The following is a 13,086-nucleotide window of genomic DNA, read 5'->3' on the forward strand; positions in this document are numbered from 1 at the left end:
TATCTTGCTCCTTATTCGTATTACTAGAACTAGAAGACTTTTTTCTTGGGAATAACATAGAGGATTCATCAAAGGTTACATTTCTGCTAATTATGAATTTTGGTGACTTGGGATCATGATACCAGAGTCTGTATCCTTTCACCCCAGATGCGTATCCAAGGAAAATGCACTTTTTTGCCCTTGGTTCTAATTTATCATCATTCACATGCATGTACGCGGGACAACCAAAGATTTTTAAATCAGAATAATTAGCAGGAGTACCTGACCAAATTTCCTCTGGAGTCTTAAAGTTCAAAGGTGCAGAAGGAGCACGGTTGACAATGTAACAAGCTGTAGAGATAGCCTCTGCCCAAAAAGCATTTGTCAACCCAGAATTTGAAATCATGCAACGAGCTCTTTCCAAAAGAGTTCTATTTATCCTTTCTGTAACACTGTTTTGTTGAGGGGTCATCCTCATAGTGTGATGTCGACCAATTCCTTCATTTTTTGCAAAATTCATTGAACTCATCATTACTAAATTCTAAACCATTATCTGTTCTAAGCCGCTTGACATGTTTTCCTATTTGCTTCTCAATTAAAACTTTCCATTGTTTGAAAGTTAAGAAAACATCACTTTTATTTTTCAGGAAATAAACTCAAACCTTCCTTGAATAATCATCAATGAAAGTTAACATATACCTGGCACCACCTTTTGACGGGGTACGAGAATGACCCCAAAGATCTGAATGAATATAGTCCAAAGTACCTTAAGTTCGATGAATTGCTGGAGATTTGAATCTGACTCTTTTCTGCTCCCCGAACACACAGTGTTTGCAGAACTCCATGTTCTCATTACTTTGTCCACACAGAAGATCTCTTTTCCTGATGATGGAAAGACCTTTCTCACTCATATGCCCCAATTGCATATGCCACAATTTGGTGATGTCGAAATCAGATTGGGTAGAAACTGCAGCAGAACAGTGGATCCCAACAAAGTGTACAACGTACCAGATCTGCTTGCTTTCATGATCACCAGAGCACTAAGAGATATTTTCATAACTCCACCTTCACCTGTGCATTTTCACCCAAGAGATTCTAGAGTGCCCAAAGAGATGAGATTTTTCTAAGTCAGGAACATATCTAACATCAGTGAGAGTTCTTACCACACCATCGTACATTCTGATTTGAATTGTACCTTTACCAAAAACTTTGCAGGGAGCATTGTTGCCCATTAAGACAACTCTACCTCCAACAGATTCGTATGTGGAAAATAAATCCTTATTGGGATACATATGATAAGAACAACCCGAATCCAAAATCCACTCATCATTAGATTTAAAACTATTACTAGTAGCTAAATATATTGTTCCATCAGACTCATCAGCAGCTAGGGGTGGGCATAAGTATCGGAAAACCGAATCGAACTAAACTATTTTGATTTTTTGATGTCGGTTCTTCGGTGTTTCGGTTCAGTGTCGGTTCTTTTTTTTAAAACTTCGGTTCGGAGTTCGATGTAAGGGTCCCGAAACTACGGTGCACCGAAGAACCGAAGTTTTATTAAATAAATTTAAAAATATTTATATTATATTATTTAATAATACTTATATATTTTGACTCAAAATATTTACATGGCCCATTTCAATTTTTAACTTTACTTGGTCCATTTCAATTTTTAAATTTTGGAGCCTAAACAAAACAGTAAAGGGCACACTTAATTATTCACACTTTAAAACAGCAAAGGTCACCCAGCCTAAGCAAAACTATTTTGATGTTATTACTTTTTATTGTTAGTTGTTACTTTGAAGTTTGAAGTGTGAAGTGAACAACAATTGTTACTTTATCATATTCCCTCTTTAGTTTTATTCACACCGAAAAACGATTTAAAAACACTGAACTAAACTGAACCGAAGTAGAAAAAATTGAACTGAACCAATCTAGTTTGGTTTGAAATATGGTGAACACTTTTCTAAAACCGAACACTGATGAACCGAACCGAAGAACCGAATGCCCACCCCTATCAGCAGCTACACTTGCTTCAACGGGGTCAGTATTTTGATGCTCATGTTTGTTTTCCTTGTGCTTTTCTTTGTTTTTCAACTTATAGCATTCAAAAATAATATGACCTTTCTTATGACAATATTTGCACACCACATTTCTATATCTGGACTTTGACCTTGATTTAGACCTCTCACTACTTGATTCTTTCTTATTAGATCTACCTCTTACAAATAAACCTTCCCCATGGGTTACACTACTTTCTTCAGTAATATCTCTATCTATATGTTCTTTTGATATTAAGATAGATTTGATTTCCCTGTAAGAGATATTATCCTTTCCATAAAGCATAGTATCTCTAATATACTTAAATGATTGGGGAAAGGAAATAAGTAATAAGACGGCTTGATCGAAATCATTAATTGTAGCATCAATATTACTCAAATCCATAAGAATAGAATCAAATGCATCAAGATGTGAGAGTATAGAAGTACCTTCAACCATATGAAATGTGTAAAGTTTTTGCTTTAGGTATAGTCTGTTTTCCACTGTCCTCTTCATATACAAGGTTCTTAGGTTTTTCCACATGCTTTTGGCTGTGGATTTTACAGATACTTTACGTAAAACCTCATTTGAGAGATTTAAAATGATACCTGATTTTGCCCTTTTGTCTATGACGGCAAACTCCATGTCCGTCATATTTTCTAGTTTCTTCTCCTTTCCTTCTAGTGCCATATCTAGGCCATCTTGAATTAGTATAGCTTCCATCTTTAATTGCCACATCCCGAAGTTTGCACTTCAGTCAAAGTTTTCAACATAAATCTTTGTTATCGTCATTTTTGGCTAATGAACCTAACCTGATTAGATCCGGCTCTGATACCAATTTGTTAGGATCGTGAACTCGGGTACTGCGGAATTTAGCCAAACAATGTTACAATGACAATAACAAAGACAATAGTAAGTTGATAATAACGACAGTAAAGCAATTAAAAAAGACACAAATTTAACATGGTTCGGTCAATGTGACCTAATCCACAAGCGGAGAAGAACAATTTCACTATATCAACAAGAGTACAAAAGAGAGAATAAAATTAGAGCAAATACTCTAATTAATCCCAAATACCCAAAGAGAAAAACCTCGCAAGATCACTCCAAAGAAAGCGTTCACACAAGTGTTTCCCAACACAAACTCCGTTACAAAATTATTCTTAATGGAAAGACAAAGAAAGAAAGCAATGAAATATTTTCATATGCTTCAATGTGTATTTCAACTAATGTCTAAGCTTCCTATTTATAGAGAAAAAATAGGCTTGTTAATGTCATGGATGATGTCTTTGGAAGATACAAAATATTCAACAAATCTCAATGTGAATATATCAAATATGGTGGCTTCCAAATCTTTGACAAATATGACTACCAAATTTCCACATTTGTGACTTCCAAATCTTTCCAAAAAAAAGATAAAATAAGTTTCTTCAATCAAACAAAAGGCCACATTACACATACTTTCAGTATTCCCTTCAGAGCTAGTTTCAGAAATTTGATCCCTTTTACAATCATCAGCCTCCTTTTCAAAATGAGGGGTTATTTCTTCATCACTCACATTCTGGGTATCTCTATGAGAATCAACTGAGAGAGTAAGACTTTCATCCTGAAGATGATGACTTATGTGTTGGATGGCCTGAGAATGGTTGTTCTGATTATTTAATTCCTCGTGTTTCTTCTTTTTTTTGCTAGCCCCTTTCCTGGGTCGGGCACTTTGTGGAGTGTTGTTATTCACTACTATCGAGACCAAGTACTTATTTGGACATTGTTTCTGAGTCTGGTCAAGTGCATCGTCTACATGGTTGTCGTTAGAGTTATTCACTTCAGACACCTCCATACCATTGTTCAGTTGAGAGGTAATGTTCAAATCTTCCTTAGTATTGTCCATTTGAGAGGCCTGATTACGATCAAAACTCAGAGGACTTATATAAAAAAACCTGTGTCCTGATTTCTTTTTTTCATCTGGAAGTTGCTAGGAGATTCAACGGCTGGACTATCTTTGTTCCTTTCTATGGTAAAGGGCTCAGAGATATATATTTCCCCCTTCCTAATGACTAATAGTACCAAAAATCATGTTACTGATTATAGGAGCTCGAGGCCGAGTGTCGGAAATGTTTTTGTCCTCATTATCCTTCAGGATCTGAAGGCTCTTTGCTTATACCCTCACTATCACAGTGGTCCTGATTGAAGTCTTCGTTGTTGGCATGATTGTGATTTAGAGGAAGATGTTTCTCACTATCCTTGTTGCTTTGATCATCTACAGGGTTGTTGCTCAGAATCTCAACTTCTTGATCATTATTCTGACTGATAGAGTTCTTGGCAAGTATCTGGTGCAACAGTTAGGGTAAGATCCTAGACACTTCTCCTTGAATGAGCATTTCAATCATACAACAACTCGGCTTGATTCGTGTCTTATCTTTCTTCTAATTTCTCGATAAGTTTGTCAAATCATCAAAACAAAAATAGTACCGCAATAACTATGCATCATAAGAAAAATGCACCATCGAAACAAGCAAAATAACATCAACTTCTCCATATATTTTAACAAACAAATAGACTACAACACCATTAACATGAACAACAATTTAAAATAATTCTAAATTCTATGCGCAAGGATAAACAAAAACTCAACAAAAAAAAATGTAACGGAATCAAGAAAACTAAGTATTACTAACACAATTTTCAATAATCAAATAGGCTAAAATTCCAGAAATTTCAATAATTTTTAGGAAAAAGACCTGATATACCCCTCAACTTTGTTATTTAGAGTTGATATACCCTCGTTATAAAAGTGGCTCACATACGCCCCGCCCCCTACTATTACAAAATGGCTCACATATTTCGCTACCGTTACAAAAGTGACTCATATATACTCCTAAATTTTATTTATTTTTATTTTTATTTTTTAAGATATCATTTCACACATAATCTTTTTTTTTTAGTTTTTTATTTTTTTTCTTTCATTCCTTTGTGTGAAAATAAGAAGAATAAAAAGAAATAAGTGTGAATGGAAAATGATTAAAAAGTTTTAAAAAATTAAAATTATTTTCTTGCGGCTATATTTTGTGGAGTTTAAGTTTTATGCGTGTAAAAAATATATTACACCATTAAGTGAATTAAATAATTGCCATCAAATTTATATAATTAAAATTTAGGAAAAAATATTAAAACTAGAATTTTGATTGTTCTTTAACTAAATTAGTAATATTTCCTTTTACAACAAAAATCAAATCTAACTTTTCATTTTTCTCTCTCAACAAAATCATCAAAATTAAACTATTAAAATTGCTGGAAGTAATTCTTCCATGTTTCAACTTGTTAATCTTGAAAGGAAAAAAGTTGCATCAAAGTTTAAAATCTATTAAAACTTTGTAAATGATAACTATTAAACTATTCAGTTTTTCTTTATCACATAGTTAAAAACACAAGCAAAGAAAGATAACATGGAGAGAAGGTTTTGGCAGAGAATCCGATTTGGATGAGTTGAGAAAGTTATTCCAATTTTAGAAGAAAAAAAAACGAAAAAGGATAATAAAATCTTTAAAAAAATGGGTTACCTACAATAGCAGGTCAACTTTACCTGATGGTGTAGAATATTTGATACATTGACGGTGCACAAAACTTAAACTCTATTTTATGTGTGTAGCAAAAAAATATTTGGGGTATCTATATTAAATTTTACAAGAAAATAAGTGAAAAAAATAAATTTGACTATCAAAATAATAAATTAAAATTAGTCGAAGATTAAAAATAGTCAAAAAAAAAAAAGGTGTGAGAAAGATCAAATATACTCGACAATATGGAGTATCTTTTTTTCAATAAAAAAAATAAAAATTAATTCAATTTTTTTTTTCACTTCTGTTAAAGAAAATGGTATGTGTGAGTCTTTTGTATAATAGTAAGGGTATATATTAGTCATTTTCATAACGAGGGGTATATTAACTCTAAATAATAAAGTTAAGGTGTATATCAAATATTATTATTTTTTCTGAGCAATAGTTTATTTTAGTTTAGGCCACAAAACGAAACAGAACGAAGTGACTATTTTACAAATTAAATTTTGAAAGTAGTATCATGCCACATTATCACAAGTGTCTATATATTTATTTAACATAACTAAAAAAAAATAATCTTTGAAATGAATAGTTGAGTAATTATTTATAAATACCGCATATGTATATTAGTATACTTTCTAAATGAGATGATAGAGCTAAGCTTAAAATTTGGCTCGTATCACGAGATTCCGCATTAACCGCAATTTATATATATATATATATATATATATATATATATATATATATATATATGCTTTCTGTTTCCTTCATTAGTTGATACACACAGTACAAAATAAAGAAAATAGAAACAGTAAAATAAAAGATATATAAAAAACATATCTAAATAACTCTTTTTTTTTAGGTTTCATACCTAAAATTATTGGGAATATAATTTTCATACCTAAATTATTATTTATTAGTTTGAGAATCACATGGTGTGTAATACACTCTCTTTTATTTGAAAAAAACATTGTCACATACCATTATACATGGATAAAATATTTCACCTTGACAAAAATTAAATAATAAGTTATTAATATTAATTAAAAATTAAAGTATTATTATCTCCAAAAACATATTTTTCTTTTAAAAAAATTATTTTTCTTACCCACTCTACCGCCTCCCCCCGTACCGCCCTCCCCCCAAACCACCCACTCATTCTAAAAAATTTTTGATATAATTTTATTTTAAAAAAAAAAAAATCTACCCCACCCTATCTAACACTCAGCTCCAAATTTATTTATTTAATTACATTTTTTCCATTTTTTGTTAGATATCTACATATATTTTTAGGAAAATCTTTTTTATATATATATTTAAGTATAATTAAAAATTTATTTTGAAAAAATAATATATGTATATATCTAACACAAAATGAGAAAAGAAATAGAAACGGAGAGTTAGGTCTTGTTTTGAAGTATCACAAGAGATTGATCAACAAACATACATAGAGAAAAGTAAGAGAGTGCAGATTTTCGCACAAGTCCTATCAACCAATTTGACATCGCGATTCCCGCTTCGTTTCTTGTCCGATTGGGGCATTGAGATGATCTTTGGACAACTTGTTCCTTTTAACTTAATCTTTGATTGGAAACTAGAGAGGTCGATTTGGAGTCCCGTAGCTTCAGCTTTTAGCTCGTGAACAATAGTTGTGTTTCGGTGATTTTACTCCTTTCATCTCTCTAGTTTTTGTGTTATCTTGCAGTTGGCGTTTCTCATTGTTTGGCACTTTGTTGGTGGCCATTTTGGAGAACACTTTGTAACTCTTGTTGATTTTAGTGAAGCTTTGACCTTGTGGTTTTTACTCTTCACACCGAAGAGGTTTTCCACGTTGAATTTGATGTCTCATGTATTGATTTATTTTTCTTGCTTTGGTTGATTTGTTTGCTGCCCTAAACAGTGTTTTTCTTTCATTAGTTTGTCTTCTCTTGGTTCAAATAGAAAGAGAAAGTTTGGACTTGAGTTTCTTCCGCTACGCACAGGGATAAACAAAAACTAAAAAAAAATGTTATGGAATAAAATAAAAAAAAGTATTACTAACAAAAATTTCCAATAAACAAATAGGGTAAAATTACAAATAAAAATTTGAAAGTATTATGCAAAATTATCCGAAATGTCAATTATGTGTTTATTTAACTTAATTAAAAATGAAAAAGAAAAAGAATTAGTATACTTTCTAAAATGAACATAACCGCAAATCTTTCCCTCCACTTCCCCCGTGTGTGTATATATATATATATCTGCTTTCTGTTTCCTTCATTAGTTCAAAGAAGAAAATAACGAAATAGTTTAACCGTTTTCTGGAAATGAGTAATTATCTGCCGCCTCGTCTGTCGGTTTTCTTTTTCCAGCATCATAGCAGGGCGGCACACTTGATAATGGAACTTCATTACGGTCATGATCGTGAAAAAGTTCTTGTGCAACTCAACGAATTCATCAGACAACCGAGAAGTGAATCAATGCGCATCAATCTTGGATATCACCTGTCGAACTCCTTCGATACTGTACTCAATATACTTGTAGAGGTACAACTAATAATTTACTGAATTAAATTTCATACTTTTCGTTCACATTGAAATCTTGAATATAGAAATGACATTGATTTTAGGAAGTAATAGCAGAGAAGCCCAAGTTTTTAGACTCAACATTAACCCCGAGGGAATCTTCAAAAGTTTGTAATGCTCTATCGGTATTTCAGGTGTGTATGATCAAATTTATATAGGCGATTTCTGTGCACACAACTCTGTTACCGAATAGATCATGATTTTCTGTGCAGTGTATGGCCTCTGATCCAGGTGCAAGAAAGTGGCTCGTCCAAGGTAGCGTCGTTGTTTCCTGATTTGCTTCGTGGATTGAGATACGGAACAAGTAAAAGGGATCATACAGTCAACTGAAAATTGTTCTTGTTCTTGTCTCCTGTTTGCAGAAAAAATACATAAAATTCTTTACCCATTCCTCAAAGAAACTACAAATGTGATGACGCCTCGGCAACCTGTGAGGCTTAGCATCTTGATTCTTATTGATGCCCTAACAAAGGTGACAATATAACTATTTTAGTACTGCAGCTATCGTAATATGATGTTCTGAATTCACTTTCTTGTGCAGTTTGATGAGTTACATGGGCATGAAATTCTTCTTTTATTTCTACAAACACAAATATTTTCTTCCTGCTTGCACTGCATTCATCATGGTGATATGCCGATAAAGAAGGTTAGGCCTACCTACAATTTCATCTTTTGCAAAAATATATATGACAGTGAAATTCTGATATAATCATTGTAAGTGAGCCCATGGTGAACAAACTTTTTCGATTTATGTTGCTTTCTGCTGAAAAGTGTGTTATGTGCGTGTGTGCAGGTTGCAACACTCATACTTATGAAAATCTTGATGCAAGAGGAAGGGCTAAGATGTTGTTACTCTCGCCCTGATTGTCTTCGGTCAGTGATGGAAGTCTTGGGTCAACTGGTAGAAACATTTTCTTATCAAATCCCTTGTTCGCAGCACCTAAAATATGTTATTCGATGCTTCCTAAGTCTTTCGCGAGTAGGATGGATACCCAGGTAATTTTTTTTGTCCCTAATGGTGAATTGTCTCTAATTATCCAATATTTTATTATTTGATTTGATCTTCCAACATGATACAGGGTATATGAAACAGTGAGAAACGGGGTTCCTCAACAACTAATTGACAACACTTTTCGCGTTATTATTCATGTAAGTCCATCGTCTTGTTTCTTCCGACAAATACAACATCCCTCTAGCTAATGTGCAAAACAAAAATGAGTCTTCACATTTACTTTATGATATTACTAATTTGCAGGTAGATCCACAGATTCAAAATATGCTGTATCAGTTATTATTGAATCTTAATCTTAATCCCCAACAATTGCTCGGATGAGGATTGACTATAGAGATAGCAAAAGTGTTGGGAAGGAATTCAACAAACTTGCTTTATAGAATCCAATCCCTATATACGTTATATTTTAGAATTTTGCAGATTTAGTATGTAAAGGTTTTGAGTATTTGAACGTATAACTAGCCTTACTGCTTGCTGAATGAACATTCTCATTTTACTATTTTTGGTGTAAGAAGTTATTTTCTGCTACAACCAAGTGATCACGTACAGAAGACTTTCTAACATCCTTCGAGCATTTATGTTCTCGATCACTTGTGTTGCCGTTTATTGTGTCCCACTTTTCATGTTGAATCTAAATCTAATGGAGGACTCATATTCTGGAGTTTCCAAACCTCCTTCTATCCAAAATATATAGTGATCCTTCTAGCTAATAAATGTTTGGAGGTTTGCTGTCTGTCTGGTTCAGTTACTATTAATTACCCTTTCATTAACCAATTTAAAGTGCAAGAAGGGAGGGAATTCGCTTCTTTTCTTGATATCATCTTAACAAGTGAGTTATTAAACTCTTGTTTGGATACAACTTTAGTTAGAACATCATCTAAGGTCTTTCACATATGAACTTCATTTGTCTTATCCTCCAACTTTTCTCCACATATTTATTACAATCATGTTGAATCTCCATAGTTTTATTACGCTCACGATAAATCTCCACATGCTCTATACCAATTGAAGACTTGTACGAGTCCACCGCAATTCCAGGACTACAACAGCTTTTCTGCAGTGCTGCATTTCTACAATAGTGACTGCAACTTAGAGATGTTAGACTCGTAGGGATCGTTCTGGTGCATACCTCAGTTCTCCTACCAAATATGATCCCTTTGAGAGACAACTCCCCTGAGTGAATATTCTCCCTTGAATGAGCATTTCAGTCATACAACAAATCGGTCTGCTGCATATCTCATTCTTCATCTGATTCCTCAATAAGTTTATTAAACCATCAAAATAAAGCATAGTACCGCAATGTTGGTGTTTATACATTTTAATATTAAAACTAAAGCATTAAATGTATATGTTAATGGGTATAATTAAGTTGACAAGAACGTGGTCATTATTTTGGCGTAACTGATCTTGTACCACTAGGGGTGACAAATGGTTGGATTGGATCAGATTTGGATGGATTGAGCAAAAATGGTTTGGATTACAATCCACCCAAATAGAATATGGCTAAATATGGATTTGGTCAAATATGATTTGGGTAAAATGGTTCTAATCCATTTAAAAAATCTATTTTCAAAAAAAAAAATTACCCCCTCGCCCGGGCACCTCCCACCCCCCGGGGTCCCCCCCACCTTCCACCAACCTACCCCTAATTTTTTTTTGTTTTCCAAAAATAAAAACAAAACTGTTTCCACCATCCTATCCCTAAATTTTTTTTTGTTTTCCAAAAACGAAAAAAAATCTGTTTTTTCAAAAAAAATAAAAATTTACCCCCTCCCCCGGGAATCCCCAAACCCCCCCCCCCCCCCCCCTCATCTTCCACCAACCGACCCCTAATTTTTTTTGTTTTCAAAAACAAAAAAAAAATCTGTTTTTACAAAAAAAAAAAAAATTTACCCCCTCCCCCGGGAATCCCCAACCCCCCCTGCCCCCCACCTTCCACCAACCGACCCCTAATTTTTTTTATTTTCAAAAACAAAAAAAAAATCGGTTTTTTCAAAAAAAATAAATTACCCCCTCCTCCGGGCACCCCCCCTTCCACCAACCTACCCTTAATTTTCTTTTGTTTTTCAAAAAACAAAAAAAAAAAAATCTGTTTTTCAATTAAGTTTGAAAATTAATTGAATTTTTGAAAATTAATATTAATTTTTTTATTTTTTAGCACAATTAAGAATTTTGAGTGGAAATGAAAACTAAGTGATCTATTATGGATCAATATGGATACCCATATTTAACCCATTTTGACCATATTTGTAGAGACTCTTAAAATAACTTGAAGCCCATATTTAACCAATTAAAATAGCTCAATAAAATATGAGTGATCCAAGTCATTAAATATGGACAAAATGGACTCATATCATTATGAGCTCAAATTGCCACCCCTAATAACCACTAGTGTCATGATCTACCACTAATTTCACCCATTGTTCTGCCTCATTATACCTTATAACTTATTACTTATGTAACCTTAAGACCATTTATTTACTTACATTACTATCCATATTATTCTAATTCAATACAAAGAAGAATTCCTCCCCTATAAAATAGTGGTGTTTCTTCCTTTGTGAAGTGTATGTCAAAAAAGATGAGAAATGTGGAAAAATATTGTAGTGTGTACTAAAAGAGAGAGTTGAGAGTTGAGCACAAAAAACATTGTAAGTCTTCAACTATATTCACTATATAAAAGAAAATATTTATATGTTGAAGGAAGTGTTCTTATGTGGAGCTTTGGGCTCTTCAACTAAATTCAAAGTTGCTTGAGTTGTACGACGTTGTTGGGCTGTTGTATCCTGGAGGGGACAAACCAAGATACATACTGCTAGATCGGTGTAGATTATGCCGCAGTGAATTTGAATTTCCTTAAAGAGAGCCAGATATCCGCACCTCAACCTGTTTTCTTTTATTTCATTTTTGTCATTTTATTTTCAACTGTAATTTATTATATTTGTGGTATATTACACCAACATGCAATAACTATGCATCATAAAATATGCACAGTAAAAACAAGCCAAATCAAATCAAATTCTCCACATATTTTGACAAATAAATAGGCTAGAACATCATTCAAATGTACAAAATTTGGATTTTTTTTTATGAACACTACAGTTCATTTTAGTTCAGTCCATAATTACGAAGTATATGGTTACTGGTCTTTCGAAGTGTGTGTTGCACATTCACATCTTTCACATAATCAACACATTTTAAAAGTTCAGAAATTGATATAATACAACATAAAAAAATTGTGGTAAAGAAAACAAAGATTCTTACCAAATAAATATAATGAAGGGAAAATTATGCGGATAAGCAAATATCTACTAGTTAATCAGTTAATATAGCTACAGTTTGCCTCAATTACAATTCACGATCAACTTTTAGTTATAATTACGCAGCTTAGTGTTTTAATTAATTTGTATAATTTGTCTCGTTTGTATAATTTATCACTAACAATTCTTCGTTTGATATGTATTTGTATATGACGGTGATTTCCTTCGATTTTTCAATTTTATCATTAGATACATTCAATCTTTTTTTATAACTATTTAAAAATTTGTATATACGTAAAGTTTTTTTCGGAATTTGTATAACATTTGTATAATGTAATTTGTATGATATAATTTGTATAACTGTTTAAAGTTTAGATATATATGTTTATAAAAATTTGTTATTTCAAGTTTTACGGATAAAAATAACTCAATTATTTTATATAAAATACACACGAATTGTACCGTCTTTCTAAATGAGATGATAGAGTTAGCTTAAACATAATACATCTCCTATGAATTTGGCTCGAATCCCGAGATTCTGCATTAACCGCAAACTTTCCCGCGCGTGTATATATATATACTATATCTGCTTTCTGTTTCCTTCATTAATTCATAACACACGGAGTGCAGAAAAAAGAAACAAGAAAATAAAGATTTCGTTGAACCGTTTTCTGGAA

At 32.6% G+C, this 13,086-nt stretch overlaps 1 protein-coding gene across 1 annotated transcript; it reads left to right on the forward strand.

Annotated features, from left to right (window-relative positions):
- The first annotated feature begins 4,244 nt into the window (after positions 1 to 4,244).
- LOC125831545 (uncharacterized) lies at positions 4,245 to 9,470 on the forward strand. The gene is made up of 10 exons (XM_049510709.1): positions 4,245 to 4,349; positions 7,279 to 7,422; positions 7,925 to 8,098; positions 8,182 to 8,271; positions 8,369 to 8,441; positions 8,500 to 8,609; positions 8,679 to 8,783; positions 8,931 to 9,133; positions 9,217 to 9,286; positions 9,393 to 9,470. Exons 1-10 carry the CDS (start codon positions 4,245 to 4,247, stop codon positions 9,468 to 9,470), a joined length of 1,152 nt encoding a protein of 383 aa, XP_049366666.1.
- The last annotated feature ends 3,616 nt before the right edge of the window (positions 9,471 to 13,086 follow it).

This window comes from Solanum verrucosum, unplaced genomic scaffold, assembly GCF_900185275.1.
Source record: "Solanum verrucosum unplaced genomic scaffold, falcon-dt-bn FXZP01000049.1, whole genome shotgun sequence".
In the NCBI taxonomy this organism is placed as follows: domain Eukaryota; kingdom Viridiplantae; phylum Streptophyta; class Magnoliopsida; order Solanales; family Solanaceae; genus Solanum; species Solanum verrucosum.